The following is a 20,594-nucleotide window of genomic DNA, read 5'->3' as shown; positions in this document are numbered from 1 at the left end:
GCCCCAGGACAACAATGCTGGGAGCATATTGAGTGGGGATAGTTTACCTATATTAAGGGTTGAGTGAGGGTGAGCAAATATTGTGGGTTTTCTAATTGGCTACTCTTTTGCAGATTTATATCATGGATGCTTGTTCCAACTTGATGATGTCTTCCTACTCTCTAGCATGTTCGGATAATGTAATATGTGGGGCGAGTGAAGTGAGCCAAAATAATTTAATCCTACATTGTGGGTTGAGGGATGTGAGGCTGCTCACAACTATATTTCTAACTGTTATTATATATTATAACTTTTATGTACAGGTTAAGGAAGCTCCTTTATACAGCAAAACAGTTGAGATCATGAGTGAGTTGGAGAGATGTGGGCCTAGTGAAGTGAGAACATATACTGTGTGGAGTGTTGTTATTAGATGTAGGCCGAGTGATGGGAGGTCTCATATACTAAGTATAATTTTCCTCCTTCTCTATGATGTCTCATGTAATATTGGCACTTACTATCTACTTCTCTATGGGCAGGTTAAGCAGAAACCTGTATGGTGGGATTGTTACTGGCAGTCTCTTTTGGATTGTTATTGGGATTGTTATTGGACTATGGCTGCAAGTTGCATGCTGTTGGGGAAGGCTCTTGGGCGATGGCAACAATCTGTGTCTGGTTACGAATTTAATGTTGACTAGTGGTGTGGAGGTGGCTGCAACCAGCGCCCCTCTTTGTCACGCCCCACTTTTTATTACTCGAAGTATTACCAATTTCATTTACTTAATTCCATTTCAGAGATAACATGCGGAAATAAACTCGTATATTGTTTGTAATTTTTGTATATCATAATTCTGTCCCCTTTTTGGGCTGTTTTTTTTTTATTAGTTCTGGCCATGTTTGAGACTAAGAACTGGGCTGGTTTTTTGGCATTTCACGTGGGATTTTGTATTATTCCAGTTCGGTGCAACTGTTGGGCTGATGTTGTACTTGTGCAAGACCCCTATCTGATGTGGGGATATGGTTCTTGAACAAATATTATGTTCCGCTAAGTTGTCATGGCTGTGCGTGTTCCCGGTTTAGTGTGATGGTAGGCTTTTTGTTTTGTGGCTGGAATCTCTTCTAGTCTTTTCAGTTTAGGCGTTGTTATTGTAATTTGTGGTAGGGCCTGGGGGATGCCCCTTGTATTCGTGTAAATTTTCTGTTTTATTTATTTCTTATTCACCCAAATAAATAAAAAAAAACTCATATATTCAACTTGTAGAAGTGAATAACATTGCTCTCATTCGTATGCAAGTAAATACAACATGAGAACACTAAATAAATTGCCCTTGGGCTTACATCATTAAAAGTCAAGAAGAAGGGTATAACCCTTTTACATAAATGGCATTCCGCCAACACAAAAGAGGCCCCGTGGCCAACAAATAAGAAGATCCAAAACCTTGTAGCACATCCTGGCTATCACCTGAAAAAGATTCAACAACGTGGAATGAACATATAGTCCAGTAGAGATCTCAACATGATCCTCAACAATAACAACTTACAGATAGCCATGATCATGAATGTTCAATCTCATACTAGAATAGTAATGTGGCAGTTTATACAAAATATACATAAGTATGAACTTTTCTCGAAAACAACCATTTCATTCAACGCTATAAGCGGTTCACCTTCTTTCCTTTTAATTACCCATTTTTCCAAACTTTCATGACTATAACAGTTTTTTTTTTTAAAAAAAAAACAATTTCACCAAGCCCATTACTCTTCCCCCATTTTCCGTACTTACAACAAAATGACCTTTTTTGAAAACATGTTCACAAATACCCCACTTTCCTTCACACTTTCCAAAATCTCAAAATGGCATTTTGGTTTGTTCCTAATACATTCATATCAATACATGCATGCCTTAAATAAAAGGGAAATAACAAATCATCAACATGGATATAATCCACAAATGAGGCAGCTCAGCCTTTCAAAATTGTAACCATCGCAGCCCATAACATACTCAGATACACTGACGATAACAATTAAAACTCTGCTCTACCGGCTATATGCACAGTAGCTAAGGATATGCCAAAGCGATAAGCGAGATAATAACTCATTTTAAACATTTCATACCTCATAATAGATACACATTTTAGTCCTGTATCAATCTCAGACAAAAACACTTCCATACTTCACAAATGATACACATTTTGGTGTTGTATCAATATCAAACAAAAACACTTCTATACTTCACAAATGATACACATTGTAGTGTTGTATCAATGTCAAACAGTTTCCGGTTTAGAGGTCCATCCCCTATCTTCCCCTAAACCGTGAAGTACATCCCCTATCTCTGCCCACACAACACAATGTATATAAACAATTATCATATACAAATTCCTCAATACAACAAAGCATCAATAACAAGTGTAATACATACACAAACTATTCAATAATGTTTAACCAACACAAGTGTAACGCATACATCACAATTCAACACACCAATGTCATCCTCCATCGATGACCAAGGACAAAACCTCTAGATGCATGTATTCAGTACACCTAATAAAAGAGACTCAACTCTCAAGCAAACCTTAAAGGTGAAGGGGGCTTAGGGTTCAAGGAGATGGGGGTTTGGAATAGGGCGGCTATCACCAAACACGTTTGGTTCTTGTTCTCCGGAGGGGAAGGATCCATGTGGTGCCAATGGGTTAAGTCCTACTTACTTAAGGGTAAGAGCTTTTGGCATATTAAGATGCCTAGTGACCCCTCATGGGTCTGGAGGAAAATTCTGTCTCTTAGAAAAAATATCTTCCCTCTTATCAAGTTTAAGATTGGTAATGGGGAGAAGGTGTTTCTGTGGTTTGATAATTGGCATCCTTTGGGTTCTTTATGGGATAGGTTTGGGCATAGGATTATGTATGACACGGTCTTCCTTTCAATTCCAAAGTTAGTGCTGTCATATCTAATAATGATTGGAAGTGGCCTATTGACAATTCTTGGGAGATCAAGGAGTGGATTTCTTCTACTTCTCTTGAGCTTAAACCTAGTAGGGATATCCAGGATTGTCCTGTCTGGAACCTGACTGTGGATGGGAATTTTACCATACAATCTGCTTGGGATTGTTGGAGGGACAAGGGTACTAAAGTGCCTTGGGCTAATCTTGTTTGGGGGTCTCCGTCCATTCCTAGGGTCAGTTTTGTGGTCTGGATGGCTATTTATGAGAGATTAAACACGGGGGATAGGCTGCATCTATTCGGCTTTGTTCCTAATCCTACTTGCCCCCTTTTTTTTGGGTGAATAAGTAATAAAAAAAATAGGAAAATTTACACGAATAAAAGGGATCCCCAGGCCCTACCACAAACTACAACAACAACACCCAAACTGAAAAGGAAACGAAACCTACCAACCCACAGAACCGGGGACACACGCAGCCAAAACGACTAAGAAAAACATAATAATTGTTCAAGAACCATGTCCCCACAATAGACAGGGGTCTTGCACAAATACAACACCAGCCCAGCAGTTGCACCGAACTAGGGAAAAACAAGGACCAGCATGAGAACCAACAAAACACCAGCCCAATACTTAGTCTCGAACATGACCAGAACTAAAGACAAAACAGCCCAAAGAGGGGACAAAATTTGGTATACAAAAATTTCAAACACACTATACGAGAATATGTACATACAGAAATGAAAATAGCTTATGAACCCACTGAAATGCCTAGGCAAGGCGCAACTTGTAGCCATCACCGAAGAGCATATCCACACAGCGTACAACGTCAAAGAGGGGCGCTGATTGCAGCCACCTTCACACCACCAGGCAAAACCCGGCACAGATTGCTGCCAATGCCCAAAGATAGTCACCAACAGCAAACTACTTGCAGCCAAAGCCCAAATCCAATAACCATCCGAAAGAAACTGCCAGGAGCAATCCCACCTTACAAGTTGCTGCTTAACCTGTTCAACATATAATAGAGAGGAATTTCCATAACAATATATTGAGTCATATAGAAGAAAGAACAACAAGCATTCAGTATAGGACCTCCCCTCACTCGACCCACAATAAAAGAGAGCTCTCCACTCAATGTAAGATCTCCCATCACTCGGCCCACATATCTCGTGCTCTCTCATTCCAGCCAGCTGAACAATGTACTTGAAATTCCATAAACCCAAATTTTATATAATATATAGTACATGTTAGTCTAAAAATATATGTACTTCCTCCCCCCACTCAACCCACATTTACAAGAGGAACTGTACTGGCTCACATCACTCAACCCTCCCTTTATAGACTTCAGATTTTGTAAACATTTGGGAACCATAATAGCTGATAGAATCTGAGAATAACACCATCTGCAAGACAGCACAATTTGTTAGACAAAACACTTCTTATCTGCTCACCATCACTCAACCCTCAATGTAGGGAAATTCACACCACTCGAATTCCTTTCAGCTGCAGCAGTTTGGGACTGCAACAGGATTTTAGAAGGTAGGTTCCATTGTTCCAAATACCAGTTGTCACCTGCATAAACTTTCACATTTTCCATAGAAAGGAGTCTACCCCTAACCATTTGGATGATAGAGTTAGTGACAACCTCTTCAGGTTTGAAAACCTTACTAAAGATTCTACTATTTCTCTCCATCCAAATGTGGTAGATAGTGCAGAGAAAAGAGAGTTTCATAATCACAGATTTCAGAGATTTACCATTGATGGATGTAGTAGCAAACTCAACAAGTTCCAACCAGGGCAAAGAAGGCCAATGGGAATTACATTTAGCTTGGATAACAGCCCAAATCCTAGAGGAGTAGAGACACCTAAAGAACAGATGGGAGTGGTTTTCCTCAGGAGCACAACATAAAGGGCAGCTAGGGCTCGTAAGAAGACCAAAGATTTGGAGTCTATCCCCAGTGTTAAGTCTCTCATGGATAGCCAGCCACACAATGAAACTAACCCTAGGGATAACAGGAGGACCCCAAATGAGATTAGACCAAGTAACCTTTGGGCCCTTGTCCCTCCAACATTCCCAGGCAGAGTGAATAGAAAAGGAGCCATCAGCAGTCAAACTCCACACAGGAATATCAGGGGAATCAAGGGAAGGTTTAAGAGAAGGAGGAGTGGCAGCAATCCATTCCTGTATCTCCCAAGAGTTAGGAAAAGGCCAATTCCAAGAATCATTTGAGATAATTGAACTAACCTTAGAATTGTCAGGAATGTTGGTATCATACAAAATCCTAGGACCATACCGAAGCAAAAGCGAACCAAAGGGGTGCCAGTTATCATGCCAGAGGAACACATTTTCACCATTACCAAGTTTGAATTTGATAAAAGGGAAAATTAAATCCCTAAGCCACAAAAGTTTCCTCCAAACCCAGGAGGGATCACTGGGCATCTTAATACCCCAAAAACTCTTACCCTTAAGTAAGTAGGATTTAACCCATTGACACCACATTGAACATTCCCCACCCGAAAACAAATACCAAACATGTTTGGCTATAGCCGCTTTATTCCAAACCTCCATATCCTTAAAACCAAGCCCACCCTCATTTTTTTTTTGCAAATATGCTTCCAAGCAATTTTAGCACTATGCTTTTTCAGCTCCGTCCCAGACCAAAGGAAAGATCTGAGCAGATTTTCAATGTCGCGGATAACCCTCTTAGGGAGAATAAAAATAGAAGACCAATAAACTTGCATCGAGAAAAAAGAATAGACTGGATGAGTTGGGCTCTACCAGCATAAGATAGCAATTTATTGGTCCATCTTTTGATCCTTTTAGTCATCCTATCAACCAAGGTTTGGCAATCAGACGCTCTAAGCTTAGTGGTAATCAAAGGCACACCCAAATATTTCACAGGGAGGGATCCCTCAGTGAATTTGGCAATTTGCAAAATGTTAGCTTTAAGCTCACTACTACATCCGGAAAAATAAATATTACTCTTATTAGGATTAGGAGTGAGACCGGATAAGTTCCTAAATTCCTCCAAACCTTGCATGATGAGATGAACAGTCCCCGGATCCCCTCTACAGAAGATCATAAGGTCATCAGCAAAACACAAATTAACAATTTTAGTCTTCTCACATCTCCAATGGAACTTAAAAAGGGGGTTTCTAGATTTTTCAGCAAGAATTCTAGCCAAAACCTCCATAGCCAACACAAAAAGATAAGGGGACATAGGGTCTCCTTGCCTAAGGCCCCTAGCCCCTTTAAAGTACCCATGAAGACTACCATTAATGCAAATAGAGAAAGAAGGACTAGTCATACAAGCATTGATCCAATTTATCATGCAAGGAGGAAAGTTCATAGCAGTGAGGATATCAATAATAAACTCCCATCTCACAGTATCATAGGCTTTCATGATGTCCACTTTCATAGCACACTTCGGAGTTTTGGAACTCCGGTGGTAACCCCTCATAATCTCTTGGGACAGAAAGATGTTGTCCGAGATTCTTCTACCCTGGACAAAAGCAGATTGCACAGGATCAATAAGATCAGGAAGCACCAATTTGACTTTATTAGCTATTATCTTGGCAATGCATTTGTAGATGGTGTTGCAGCAAGAAATAGGCCTATAGTCACCAACATTCATAGGATTAGGAATTTTGGGAACAAGAGCAATGATGGTGCTATTGATCTCCGAGAGGAGTTTACCAGAGTCAAAAAATGACTTAATGGCAAGAGTAACCTCCTTCCCAACAATATCCCACGAGCTTTTGAAGAAACCAGCTGAATACCAATCAGGGCTAGGAGCTTTATTGGCTTTGAGAGACCAAAAAACCTCCTTGATTTCAGCATCCGAAATAGGTTTAGCCAAAAGAGCCGATTGAGAATTGGAAACCTTTTTATTCACCAGCGATTTGATGCGCTCAAGACCATCACTCTCATTTGCCATGGTCCTGAGGAGAATCACTCTCATTTGTTTTTCAGGTGTGTATATTCCTCTAGGATCTGGGGAGACATTCAGGTCAAGTGTAACATTAGCTGGCCCCAATTCTCCTGGCTGGAGTATGTGGTCTATGCTACTAAATCCACCAAAGGCAAAGATTTGAAGTCTGCTCTTACGAAACTCTCCTTTCTGTGCACTGTCTACCAGATCTGGATAGAAAGGAATAGGAGGATTTTTAGCAAGGAGTTTAAACCTGAGAAAATTGTGACTAATCTTATTGTCCAGATGGTTAGAGGTAGGATGCTTTCTATGTATAATCTAGCTAACTCTGCAGGTGATGCATGGTATTTGTCACAATGGAATTTACCTACAACAATTATGAAGCAGCCCTAGGACAACAATGCTGGAAGCATATTGAGTGGGGATACTTTACCTATATTGAGGGTTGAGTGAGGGTGAGCACATATTGTGGGTTTTCTAATTGGCTACTCTTTTGCAGATTTATATCATGGATGCTTGTTCCAACTTGATAATGATATCTTCCTACACTCTAGCATGTTCGGCTAATGTCATATGTGGGCCGAGTGAAGTGAGCCAAAATAATTTAATCCTACATTGTGGGTTGAGGGATGTGAGTCTGCTCACAAATATATTTCTAACTGTTATTATATATTATAATTTTTATGTGCAGGTTAAGGAAGCTCCTTTATACAGCAAAACAGTTGAGATCATGAGTGAGTTTGAGAGATGTGGGCCTAGTGAAGTGAGAACATATACTTTGTGGAGTGTTGTTATTAGATGTGGGCCGAGTGATGGGAGGTCTCATATACTAAGTATAATTTTCCTCCTTCTCTATGATGTCTCATGTAATATTGGCACTTACTATCTACTTCTCTATGGGCAGGTTAAGCAGAAACCTGTATGGTGGGTTTGTTACTGGCAGTCTCCTTTGGACTGTTATTGGGATTGTTATTGGACTATGGCTGCAAGTTGCATGCTGTTGGGAAAGGCTCTTAGGCGATGGCAACAATCTGTGTCTGGTTACGAATTTAATGTTGACTGGTGGTGTGGAGGAGGCTGCAACCAGCGCCCCTCTTTGAAACTGTATGCTGTGTGGAGATGCTCTTCGGCAATGGCAGCAAGTTGCGCCTTGCCTAGGCATTTTAGTGGGTTCATAAGCTGTTTTCAATTCTGGTTGTATATATACCCGTATGGTGGGACTGTAATTATTGTATATCGTAACGCTGTCCCCCTTTTTTTTGGGTTGTTTTTTTTATTAGTTCTGGACGTGTTTGAGACTAAGAACTGGGCTGGTTTTTTTTGGTATTTCACGGTGGACCTTGTATTATTCCAGTTCGATACTACCTTTGGGATGGTGTAGTATTTGTTCATGACCCCTATCTGATGTGGGACATGGTTCTTGAACAAGTATTATGTACTGCTTAGTTGTTCTGGTTGCATGAGCTCCTAGTTTATTGTTGATGGCTAGCCTTTTTGGTGCCAGTTGTCTCTTTATTCTTTTTAAGTTAGGGCGTTGTCGTTGTAATTTGGGGTAGGGCCTGGGGTAAATTTTCTTGTTTTATTTATTTCTTACTCACCCAAAAAAAAAAATTAGTTCCTGGAACAAAAGAAAGAAGGAAGGCGAAGTTCCTGGAACAAAAGAAAGAAGGAAGGTGAAGGACAGAGAAACTTCCAGATAAACTATCTTCTTGAGAGATAGAAAAAGAAATAGGAAGAAAATCAAAGGGAGTTCAAATTCACACTTTCGGTCTTGAGAATTGAACAATTAGGTGAGTCAGAAACCTTAAATGAGGTGCTTAAGTTAAACTAATACTGTTAAAGCTAGAATTACTCAGAAAATTCTCTTTCTTAGAGGCAAAGCAAGGCTAGTTTGAGTTCTACTTTCCCACTTAAGGTTATGAAAACAATTGGTTGTCTGACCTAATTAGTTTCTAGAACAAAAGAGAGAACGAAGGAGAAGGGCAGAGAAAGTAACAGAGAAACTTTCTTGCTGAGAGCTAGAAGAGAAAGTCAAAGAAAAGAAAGAGAAACAGGAAGATAATAAAAGGGAATTCAAATTCAACCTTTTGGGCTTGCACTTAGGTGATTTAGAAAACCTTAAATGAGGTGCTTAAGTTAAACCAATATCGTTAAGCTACAATTACTCAGAAAATTCTATTTCTTAGAGGCTATGCAAGATTAGTTCGAGTCAGACTTGGCGACCTAAGTTTATGACTAAGCTAATTAGTTTCTAGAATAAAAGAGAGAAGGAATGAGAAAGGACGTAGAAAGTTACAGAGAAGCTTTCTTAGAGGCTAAGCAAGATTAGTTTGAGTTAAACTTGGCCACTTAAGTTTAGGAAACAATTAGTTACCAAACCTAATTAGTTCGTAGAACAAAAGAAAGAAGGTAGGAGAAGGACAGAGAAAGTTGCAGAGAAATTTATAGAAAAGAAAGAGAAATATGAAGAACATCAAAAGGAATTCAAATTCATCATTTTCTGGCTTGAGATTTGAACACGTAGGTGATTTAGAAAACCTTATATGTGGTGCTTATGTGAAACTAGTATCGTTAAGCTACAATTACTCAAAAAATTCCATTTCTTAGAGGCCTTAGTTTGAGTTAAAATTGGCCACTTAATCCTATGAAACAATTAGCTACCTAAGCTAATTAGTTTCTAGAACAAAAGAGAGAAGGAAGGAGAAGGACGGAGAAAGTTACGGAGAAACTATTTTCTTGAGAGCCAGAAGAGAAAGTAAGAGCAAAGAAAGAGAAATTAGAACAAAATGGAAATTCAAATTCATCCTTTTGGACTTGAGAATTGAACACTCAGGTGATTTAGAAATCGTTAAATGAGTTTCTAAAGTAAAACTAATATCGTCAAGCTAAAATTACTAAGAAAATTCTCTTTCTTAGAGGGTAAGCAAGATTAGTTTGTGTTAAACTTGGCCACTTAAGCTTATGAAACAATTAGTCAGCATAACTAATTTGTTTCTGGAACCAAAGGAGAAAGAAGGAGAAGGAAGGAGAGAGTTACAGAGAAACTTTCTTCTTAAGAGCTCGAAGAGAAAGTTAGAGCAAAGAAAGAGGAATATGAAGAAAATCAAAGGGAATTCAAATTCAACCTTTTGGACTCGAGAATTGAACACTTAGGCGATTTCAAAAACCTTAAATGAGGTTCTTATATTAAACTAATATCGTTGAGCTACAATTACTCAGAAAATTCTCTTTCTTAGAGGCCAAGCAAGGATAGTTAGAGTTAAACTTCGCCACTTAGGGTTGTGAAACAATTACTCACCTAAGCTAATTAGTTTCTAGGATAAAAGAGAGAAGGAAGCAGAAGGACGGAGAGGGTTACAGAGAAACTTTCCTTCTTGAGAGCTAGAAGAGAAGTCAGAGAAAAGAAAGAGAAATATGAGGAAATTCGAAGAGAATTCAAATTCAATTTTTGTGAAATTGAGAATTGAATACCTTGGTGATTTAGAAAATCTTAAATGAGGTGCTTATGTTGAACTATTATCATTAAGCTACAATTACTCAGAAAGTTCACTATCTTAGTGGCTAAGCAAGATTAGCTAGAGTTAAACTTGGCCACTTTATGAAACAATTTGGTACCTAAGCTAATGAGTACGTAGAACAAAAGAGAGGAGGAAGGAGAGGGACGGAGAAAGTTACAGAGAAACTTCCTTCTTCGGAGCTGGGAAAGAAAAAAAAAAAGGTTAGTGCAAAGAAGGGCAAATATGAAGAAAATCGAAAGGAATTCAAATTCGTCCTTTCTGACTTGAGAATTGAACACTCAGTTAATTTAGAAAACCATAAATGAGGTACTTAAGTTAAACGAGTGTCGTTAAGTTACAATTGCTTAGAAAATTCTGTATCTTAGAAGCTAAGCAAGATTAGTTTCAGTTAAACTCGGTCACTTTTACGAAACAACTATTTACCAGGCCTAATTAGTTCTTAGAACAAAAGAGAGAAGGAAGGAGTGGGACGGAGGAAGTTACGGAGAAGCTTTCTTCATGAGGGCAAGAAGAGAAAGTCATATAAAAGAAAGAGAAATTGGAAGAAAATCAATCGGGATTCAAATTCATCCTTTCGGACTTGACAATTGATCACTTAGGTGATTTAGAAAGCCCTAAATGTGGTGTTTAACTTATAAATTAATATCGTTGAACTACAATTACTAAGACAATTCTCTTCTGTTAGTAATGGGCGCCCATGTGGCATGACCATTAAATTTGATTTTGAATCCTTATCCAAATAGGTTTTGATTTTGAAATCAAACCTATTTAAGATAACCACTCTTGAAACAGACGTTATCAGTTTGAACTGATATAGATAAATATAATATATATTAGATATTATCTGTATCTTAACTGATATGGATAGATATTATAATATATTAAATATTTGTTATATGGTTATGGGTAATCCAAGAGAGAAACAACGTTGAGTCTGTTTCAACCCATATTCTGACTCTCTCCCAAGAAACAACGATCAAAGTCATTTTGCACTGTGGTTTGTGTGGGTGATATTCACCATTGTAATATCACCCCACTGCTGGGATTGATTGATCTGATTCTGGAAGCACGTGATTTATCCACGAGGTTCTATCATCAAAAGGTATGATCTGATGATTTTATTCCGCTGCATGTTTTGTGTTTTGATTTACATTGGTATCAGAGCCATTAATGGATATTTTCGTGCTTTCTTTTATCATATGTATATTTATAAAAGATGGTGAGATCCAAAATATTTCATTTTCATGATCATTAATGTCATTTTTAAGAGCATAAATGATTTTATTTTGGAAAAAGGAGTCCGAAAGTACAAAAATCGGACCAGTCAGTACCCTGGAAGGCGGCGCGTGGCATTCACGCGCCACCACGCCGCAGCCACGCGCGCCCGCACGCTGTCTGCACGCGCGCGTCGGCGGTGCTGTCCACGCACGCGCGCCGCGTGCTGGAGCCGAGTGCCGAGCCGAGGGCTGGAGCCGAGCGCCGAGCCGAGGCTGAGCCGCGCGCCGAGCCGCTCCCTGAGCCGACTCGCGCCGAGTTGCGCTGAGCGGCGCCGAGCCGAGCCGAGCCGTTTTTCCCGCCTGGCTTGGCTCTAAGGCTCTGTTTGTTTGTTTTTTAATTCTGAATTGCGTTAATGGGCCATAATATATTCGTTATAGCTTTGTTTTAAGCATGGTTGGTACCCTTAGACTCAGAATTAATTTTTCTACATTCTATAAAATTTTGAAAATTTTACGAAAATAAAAAATATTTTTTCTGTGTTAATAATTCATTTTTTATGCTTTAAAATGATGCTGGTATTGCATAAATAATTTTCTGGGGTTGAAATTTTTATTATGGACTTCTGAAATTTTTTAATATCTACTGGTAATATTGTCTCATTTTATCAGTTTCTGGATTTTTTATTTCTAATTTTATGTGTATTTATTAGTCATTTAAAATTCCAGAATATTTCAGAAAAATTTCAGAATATTTCAGAACAATGTACATTTTAATTATGGCATAATCTGAATATTGTTTCTGTTTACTAGTTTCTGGATTTTTTATTTCTAATTTTATGTGTGTTTAATTAGTTATTTAAAATTCCAGAAAATACCAGAAAATTCCAGAAAATTTCAGGATGATGTACTTTCTGTTATGGCATAATTTAAATATTGAATACAGCATATTTTTTTGGGTTTGTAATATGTTGTAATTAGAAGAGCATGATTATTTATTTATTTATTAGAATTCCATTATTAAATAAATATAGCATGAGTTATTTGTAGATTTACATTAAAATGCTATTGTATGGAATTTATCATGCTTTGTATATGCCATAGTCAGTGGGAGGTTATTCGGTTGAGAGAAATCTTTGTAGATTAACTCCCGAAAACCAATATTTTGCGCATAAATTAAACTAAATTTTGGATAATTGTCACTTGTGGCGCAAGAGATGATTACGAGCATAGCGGATTTTCGATCTTGCGACTTGTGTAATATTGTCACTATTTAATTTAGATTTTTGCGGCAAAATTATATTATGCTAATCAAATTAATCCCAATGCGAATTTCTCTCTAATTTGATTTAGCTTATGGAAGTTAATTTGGTTGACCTAAACTTAGTAGAGATGTTCAAATGTGAACAAACTAATCCCATTCTTTAGATGAGAAAAAGTCTTGGAGACTTTAGGTCAAACCTTAATTGAGCCAAAGTAAGGAAACATGACTCAAAGTCGCCGTGTTTTTGTTGCCTTGTTTGGCACAATAAAAACTAATGTGTGCGCTATAGTTAGCGGCACGCTACATAGTTTTGGTTGGCGAGTTTTGGAGTTATGAAATTAGTAAGCCCTCAATAGATCTGTATATGATCTTGACTAATGAGCTGCGCGGATTGACTTTGTAATTTGACTTGTAAATAATGTTACATCATTGGATGAAGTAACATTCAAGAGTCACGTCATCCGAGAAATGCGAGCTTAAATAAATTAGTCATTAAGTGTAAGACGAGTAGCCAGTACGAGCAGTGTTTTGCTCTCTACCCAATTATTGGGAGTGGATTGAGCGAAATTTCATGCACTATAATAGTGTGCGTTGAAATATCACGTGAAGTTAAAAGATTAGCACTTAGAAGCTGCAAAATCTATTAACACTGAGTGAAAAGGTTAGCGCTTAGTGGCTGCAAAATCTATTAGTATTGCCAACTTGTCTAAGTGTGGACACTTACTGTTTCCACACTTGAGTATGAAACATGGATGAGGTGCTTCTTTGTGTGATTCCTTTACTAGGCTAACGTTTTGAATAACATTTACCACTAAGCGCAAACGTTGCAGCATAGTAATGAAAAGGTTAAGGCTGACAAGGTTGTTATGACTCTAAGAATTTAACGCATCGCTTGTAAGAGCATTGTGTTGAATTAGACTCTTTAGCCTAATTCGCGCTTAAGTTACTTCAGGAGCTATCATAGTTGATAGCTTATTCTCTCCTTCTTGTGGATAGTAGAATTAATTGCAAGTAACTATGAAGCGAGAAATAGAGATGGCAACAGGAGTATCGTCATCTTTCAACTAGATGTATTAAAGTGTATGGAGAATAAAATTGACTTGAAGGTGCAGGGGATTAGCACTTACTAGTTAAATTTGCGACTTAGGCGCAGTTGATATCTCCATGACATCCTTTTTATGATCTAGTGAATATGACTTAGTCGTGAGTCATTACCTAGTTGGGCCTAAACCTTTAAAACTTGTCTTCGAGAACTCACACATTAAGATGATTGGAATTAGTTTATGACATTGGTCATGAACCAGTGGCTTATTATACTTAATCACATTAATGAGATGATGACACGATGGTTTGAGTAGGCCTTCTCGGGCCCACTCGCTTATGACATCCTGCTCTCATGTGAATGTGTAAATTTGTTCGCAATGGGTGCGCACAAGTAAGTAGGAAAGCCGCAGAAGGTCATTTGTTTTGGCGCATTTAGTCCACTATGATATTTTGTGACTAGATATGTGTGAGGGTACAATAGCTAAGCCTCAATCTCGACACATTTATAGATTACGATACGCATCTGAGTCAAGACTATTTGATCTCCCATAAGTCAAAAGTTTTGAGATGATTTTTGACATTGCACATATGAGGTCGAGATCAATTAGATAAGAGTTTTTTGTGCTTTTAGTTTTGACCAAGGTGGCGAGTATCTATTTGAGTTATTTTTTCAGAAAAACTCTGTGAAGAGAGATGGATGCTTAGAACATTGATTATTCCTAGTACTCAACAACACACTGGTGTAGTAGAGATAAGGAATTAAATATTGTTAATGTTAGGTAGATAATGGCGCAAAATGTTTCCCAATTGGGAATTGCACTAGTTTGTTGCCTATATCCCTAACTAAGTGCCCTCCATATCAGATTTTACACTCCATTTTTGAGTAATGGGTTAGCAGAGAGCCATCTATGGGCGATCTGTAACCATTAAGCAGCTTATCTTTATTCTACTTCTCATAAGATTGCGAAGTTAAGACCTAGGGTTCTATAGCGCATTATTGTATGCTGTCTTGTAAACACAAAGGGTCGTGTGGCGCATTATTGTATGCGGTCATGCAAACCCTCCGGGTCATGTGCATATAGGTAAGCAGCTTTGTGGTAGTGTAACTAAGTCACATAAAGTTTTATTAGTAAAGGTGACGTGAATAGAGTTTTCGGAACTCTATAAGATGGAGAATTCCAAGCATAGCGCTCTATGTAGCCTAGTTGAGAATGGAAAGAAATTTCCAATATCCTAGGGACAGTGGGAGCGATGTGTCTACTAATGGATTACTCCATTAGAGCAGAATACTCTACATTCTTAGTTGCGTGGTAGCAAATGTGAAAATTTTCCACGTCATCACTGGGTGATTGAGAGGGAAACATTCATGATTGCTCCGCAAGATGATAAAGAGCCTAGGATAATGCCAAAGGCTCTAGTCCCCTGTTTTTAGAAAGTGGATCAATGTTGCGCAGTTTAAGACAAAGTCTTTGAGGATTAACCATTTTTATAATTTGGTTGACTTTCCATTATGACGCAAAACTGTTATAAAGTTATGCGTAATTTGGATAGTCATTGTTGAGGCATAAGGCTCGCTAGATACCGAATGGTCGCACCATTGAGGAAAGTGTTGACCATGAGAAGACTTCCTCCTGGGGAGTGAGGTTATTTTGACTTAGGCTATAATTGACATAAGTTCGGAACATTGATTTGTGGACATTGTGACCCGATTTCTCATTAGAGAATTGGATAAGTAGATCCGTAGGGATTTACCTTCTGCTTTTATGGTGAAAAGTTAGGAGCGCAAAAAGGTTGCTAGTTCCAATAAATCTTTTACAGCCTAAAGCAGTTATCCAAACAGTGGTTCTTAGATTTCGTCAAGCCATGATAGGGCAACGATGATCGATGAAGACCACTGAGGCATGATCAATGGTCCAAAAAGAAGTTTTTCCTTACTTAGTCATTATGAGCCAGGAATTTATAAGGTTGTCGCCACCTAGGGTGGGCAGTCCTCCATTTTAGATATGATGGACATGGGTGATGTAATTTATATGCTCGGATGTACGATCCTTAGGGATTGTTTTAGGAAAATTCTCGGTTTGTCTTCGATGACTTACATAGAGAATATCCTAGAATGATTCTAGATGCAAAATTGCAAATCCATTGACTTACCTATCGGTAAAAGCCAGAGCCTTAGCTATTGAGTGAATCCTCGGATTGTCTTTGGGAGGACCTATATTCCTTGATTTTCTTTGTAATGGGAGCCTAAAGTACGCTATGTGGGCGTATTCGGCATGATAAGTGTTATCTTTGGTAAATGGTCAACTGAGTTGTTTAGACATTGACCTTGCTCATTAGACTGTGGATAAAATGCTTTATTAGAAGCATTTTAATTTGCTCCTTGTAAAATTCAATGCGCTAGTTGGGCGCATCTGCGCTAGTTGGGCGCATTAAGAATAAACGCAAATTGGTCACCAAAAATATCTTTAGAGAGGTTATTGCGCAAGAGGTAGTGATCTTAAATCATTTCATGTGAGGCGCACATGGTGGATTCCGTTGTGTATACTTATCGCAAGAGGTGCTGATAAGGCTTATGTTTGGAATCCATAATTGCGCAAGCTGTGGTCAATTTTTTTTTAAAAAAATCGATCACTTATTTTGAGATGATGGGATGTTGACACTATTATGGTTTGTGTCATAATGATTAGCAAATGATGATGTCAGCAGGCAAGATTGGCTCACTCACACGAGCAATCGCCCTTGGCGCTTGGGAGCGAGCAAGGATGAGACTGGTGGTTTATTTTTATTTGGAGCCAAGAGAGGCTTAAATCATCCACTATGTATGTCGCCTTGGTTATAACCAAGATGAGGTCGTGTTAAGGACCAAACATGGATGTTAGTACCCACTTTCCATGTTGTGCCTGTTATGATTAGCCAGATGCGAGATCTCATTTGGCGCCTAGAAGGCGAGCAAATAGAGAATTCGGGTTAGACGCTAGAAAGCGACTAGACTAATATCTGTACGGTGTATCGAGTATGACGTCACTCTTTATGGAAGAGTTACTCCACCGTAGCATGTATTCATACGATATGTGCTTGGCGACCGAGTAATGAGGTGAGAGAATGGATCCCTGCTTCCTCACCGTGTGAGTCTTACGTGTCATTATTGATATGACTTTCATTTATGTACCCTTTTGTGACTTTTGACTATGTCATAAGGTAAGGGGTTGATGTTCTGCTACTTTGGTATGTTGCCTGCGGTCATGCATGATTCGGCCTTAAGGGACATCACTGGGAAAGCGGTCAATTCTAAACTAAATGGCATGAGTGCAAAGGGAAGATCATCTAGTATTACACCACTGTTGTATATTCACTGCCGGCAACTCATATCGCTCTGTATGAGAGACGAATTGAGTGTGAATATATTGCAAGAATTGAGAGGGTCAAACATGCTCTTTTTGAGGGATTAGAGATGTTTTTTGGACCGGTGTAATTAGATGGGTCTGGGGTATATGAGACACTATTTCTTTTCTTTTTTGGGTTGATGTCTCTATGCTGGCTCATTTTGAGTTTCTAGTATAGAGCTCCCACATGCAGGTGTTCTCAGCGGTCGCACGGTGCATTGGCTAGTATGAGATTGTTCGTTTTTGGGGAGATTGAGATAGAGATGTGGCAGTGTCATGCCAACTCATGTGCGAGTGGGAGATGTTAGTAATGGGCGCCCATGTGGCATGACCATTAAATTTGATTTTGAATCCTTATCCAAATAGGTTTTGATTTTGAAATCAAACCTATTTAGGATAACCACTCTTGAAACAGACGTTATCAGTTTGAACTGATATAGATAAATATAATATATATTAGATATTATCTGTATCTTAACTGATATGGATAGATATTATAATATATTAAATATTTGTTATATGGTTATGGGTAATCCAAGAGAGAAACAACGTTGAGTCTGTTTCAACCCATATTCTGACTCTCTCCCAAGAAACAACGATCAAAGTCATTTTGCACTGTGGTTTGTGTGGGTGATATTCACCATTGTAATATCACCCCACTGCTGGGATTGATTGATCTGATTCTGGAAGCACGTGATTTATCCACGAGGTTCTATCATCAAAAGGTATGATCTGATGATTTTATTCCGCTGCATGTTTTGTGTTTTGATTTACATCTTCGTTAGAGGCTAAGGAAAATTAGTTTGATTTAAACTTGGCCACTTAAGCTGATGAAACAGTTAGTTACCTAAGCTAATTAGTTTCTAGAACAAAAGGGAGAAGGAAGAAGATAGACAGAGAAAGATACAGATAAACTGTCTTCTTGAGAGCTAGAAGAGAAAGTTAGAGAAAAGAATGAGAAATAGAAAGGAAAAGAAAACAAAAAAAAATCAGAGGGAATTCAAATTCATCATTTTGGACGTGAGAATTGAACACTAAGGTGATTTAGAAAATATTTAATGGGTTGCTTAAGTTAAACTAACATGATTAAGCTATAGTTACACAGAAGATTCCATTTCTTACAGGCTAGGCAAGATTAGTTTGAGTTAAACTTGGCCAATTATTAAGCTTACGAAACAATTAGTTACCTAAGCTAATTAATTTCTAGAAAAAAAGAAAGAAGGACAAAGAAAGTTACAGCGAAACTTTGTTCTTGAGAGCCAGAAGAGAGAGTTAGAGAAAGGAAAGAGAAATAGGAAAAAAACAAAGGAAATTCAACTTCATCATTTTTCACTTGAGAATTGCACACTGAGGTGATTTAGAAAACCTTAAATATCGTTAAGCTACAATTACACATAAAATTGTCTTTCTTAGAGGCTAAGCAAGGTTAGTCTGAGTTAAACTTGGCCACTTAAGCTTGTAAAAAAATTAGTTAGCTAAGCTGATTAGTTTCTAGAACAAAAGAGAGAAGGACGGAGAAAGTTATAGAGAAACTTTCTTCTTGAGAGCTAGAAGAGAAAGTCAGGGAAATGGAAGAGAAAGAGGAAGAAAATCAAAAGAAATTCAAATTCATCCTTTTGGACTTGAGAATTGAAGACTTAGATGATTTTGGAAGCCTTAAATGAGGTGCTTAGATTAAACTAATATCGTTAAACTAGAATTACTCAGAAAAATCTCTTTATTAGAGGCCAAGCAAGATTGGTTTGAGTTAAACTTGGCCACTTAAGCTTATGAAACAATTAGTTGCCTAAGCAAATTAGTTCCTGGAACAAAAGAAAGAAGGAAGGTGAAGTCAAGATAAACTATCTTCTTAAGAGATAGAAGAGAAAGTCAGAGAAAAGAAAGAGAGAAATAGGAAGAAAATCAAAGGGAGTTCAAATTCACACTTTTGGTCTTGAGAATTGAACAGTTAGGTGAGTCAGAAACCTTAAATGAGGTGCTTAAGTTAAACTAATATTGTTAAGCTAGAATTACTCAGAAAATTCTCTTTCTTAGAGGCAAAGCATGGCTAGTTTGAGTTCTACTTTCCCACTTAAGGTTATGAAAACAATTGGTTGTCTGAGCTAAAAATAAGGGAGGTTTGGGCTTTAAATCTTTAGATATTTGGAATAAAGCCGCCATAGCTAAACATATTTGGTTTTTGTTTTCCGGGGGTGAGGGATCGATGTGGTGTCAGTGGGTCAAATCCTACTTATTAAAGGGGAAGAGTTTCTGGAAAGTTAAGGTACCTAATGATCCTTCTTGGGTGTGGAGAAAATTATTGTCTCTTAGGAAGTGGGTTTCCCCTCTGATATGATAATTGGTACCCTCTTGGTATGATAATTGGTACCCTCTTGGTCCATTGTGGAACGAATTGGGGGATAGAATTATTTATGATTCTACCCTTAACAGTGAAACAAAAGTTAGTAAAATCATTGATGGGCCTTCTTGGAAGTGGCCTACTCCTAACTCTTGGGAAATTCAGGAGTTAATCTCTTCTACTCCTGTGTGTTTTAATCCCAATCCTTCCAGCACTGATCAAGCTCTTTGGAATCTTACTACTGATGGTAAGTTTTCCATTCAATCAGCTTGGAATCATTGGAGAAAGAAATTCGATAAAGTGGTTTGGCATAAGCTTGTGTGGGGCCCTCATAGAATCCCTAAAGTTAGCTTCATTGTTTGGGTGGCTCTTCACAATAGACTTTACACAGGTGAAAGACTCCGTATGTTTGGCTTGTCCCCTAGCTCTCTATGCCCTTTTTGCCTCATCCTGGAGGAAAGCCATTCGCATCTATTCTTTGAGTGCATCTTCTCTAGCAGAGTCTGGAGTGCCATTGAAGCTGCTTGTAACATTAAGTGGCCTGTTCTTAGTTGGCCTGACAGTGTTACTTTTGCTACTAAGGAGACCAAAGAAATAACAGAATTTTTAACAAAGAACTAAAACCTGAAGAGGTGGTCATTAAATCTGTTATCCAAATGGTTAGAAATAGAATGTTGTCAATTAAGAATATTCCTAGATCCAATGGTGACAGATGGTTTCTAGATCAATGGAATTTGTCGGAGACAATTTTGAAGCCCCATAACATCAGAAATGGGAGGGCTGCTGAGTGATGTGAGTTCACTATATGTGGGTTGAGTGATGGTGAGCTTAAATGAGGGCTTTAAGTATTTGAGTTTTTCTTTTTTGCAGGTGTAATTGGGAGGTTCAAATGGAGCTATCTATCCTTGAGGGTTGAGTGATGAGAGTTACTTTATATGTTCTCCAGTTACATGTGGGTCGAGTGGTGTAAGCCAAAATTTTTTTTGCT

The 20,594-nt window shown here is 38.3% G+C and overlaps 1 protein-coding gene across 1 annotated transcript; it reads right to left on the bottom strand.

Moving 5' to 3' along the window:
• Positions 1 to 4,366: 4,366 nt before the first annotated feature.
• On the bottom strand, positions 4,367 to 5,482 carry LOC145819031 (uncharacterized). Its single transcript, XM_082913012.1, has one exon. It carries the CDS (start codon positions 5,480 to 5,482, stop codon positions 4,367 to 4,369), a length of 1,116 nt encoding a protein of 371 aa, XP_082769138.1.
• Positions 5,483 to 20,594: the final 15,112 nt, after the last annotated feature.

The sequence above is a fragment of the Camellia sinensis genome, chromosome 2, assembly GCF_055761805.1.
Source record: "Camellia sinensis isolate YWXY chromosome 2, ASM5576180v1, whole genome shotgun sequence".
Lineage (NCBI taxonomy): Eukaryota > Viridiplantae > Streptophyta > Magnoliopsida > Ericales > Theaceae > Camellia > Camellia sinensis.
This window is presented reverse-complemented; position numbering and strand designations above follow the sequence as displayed.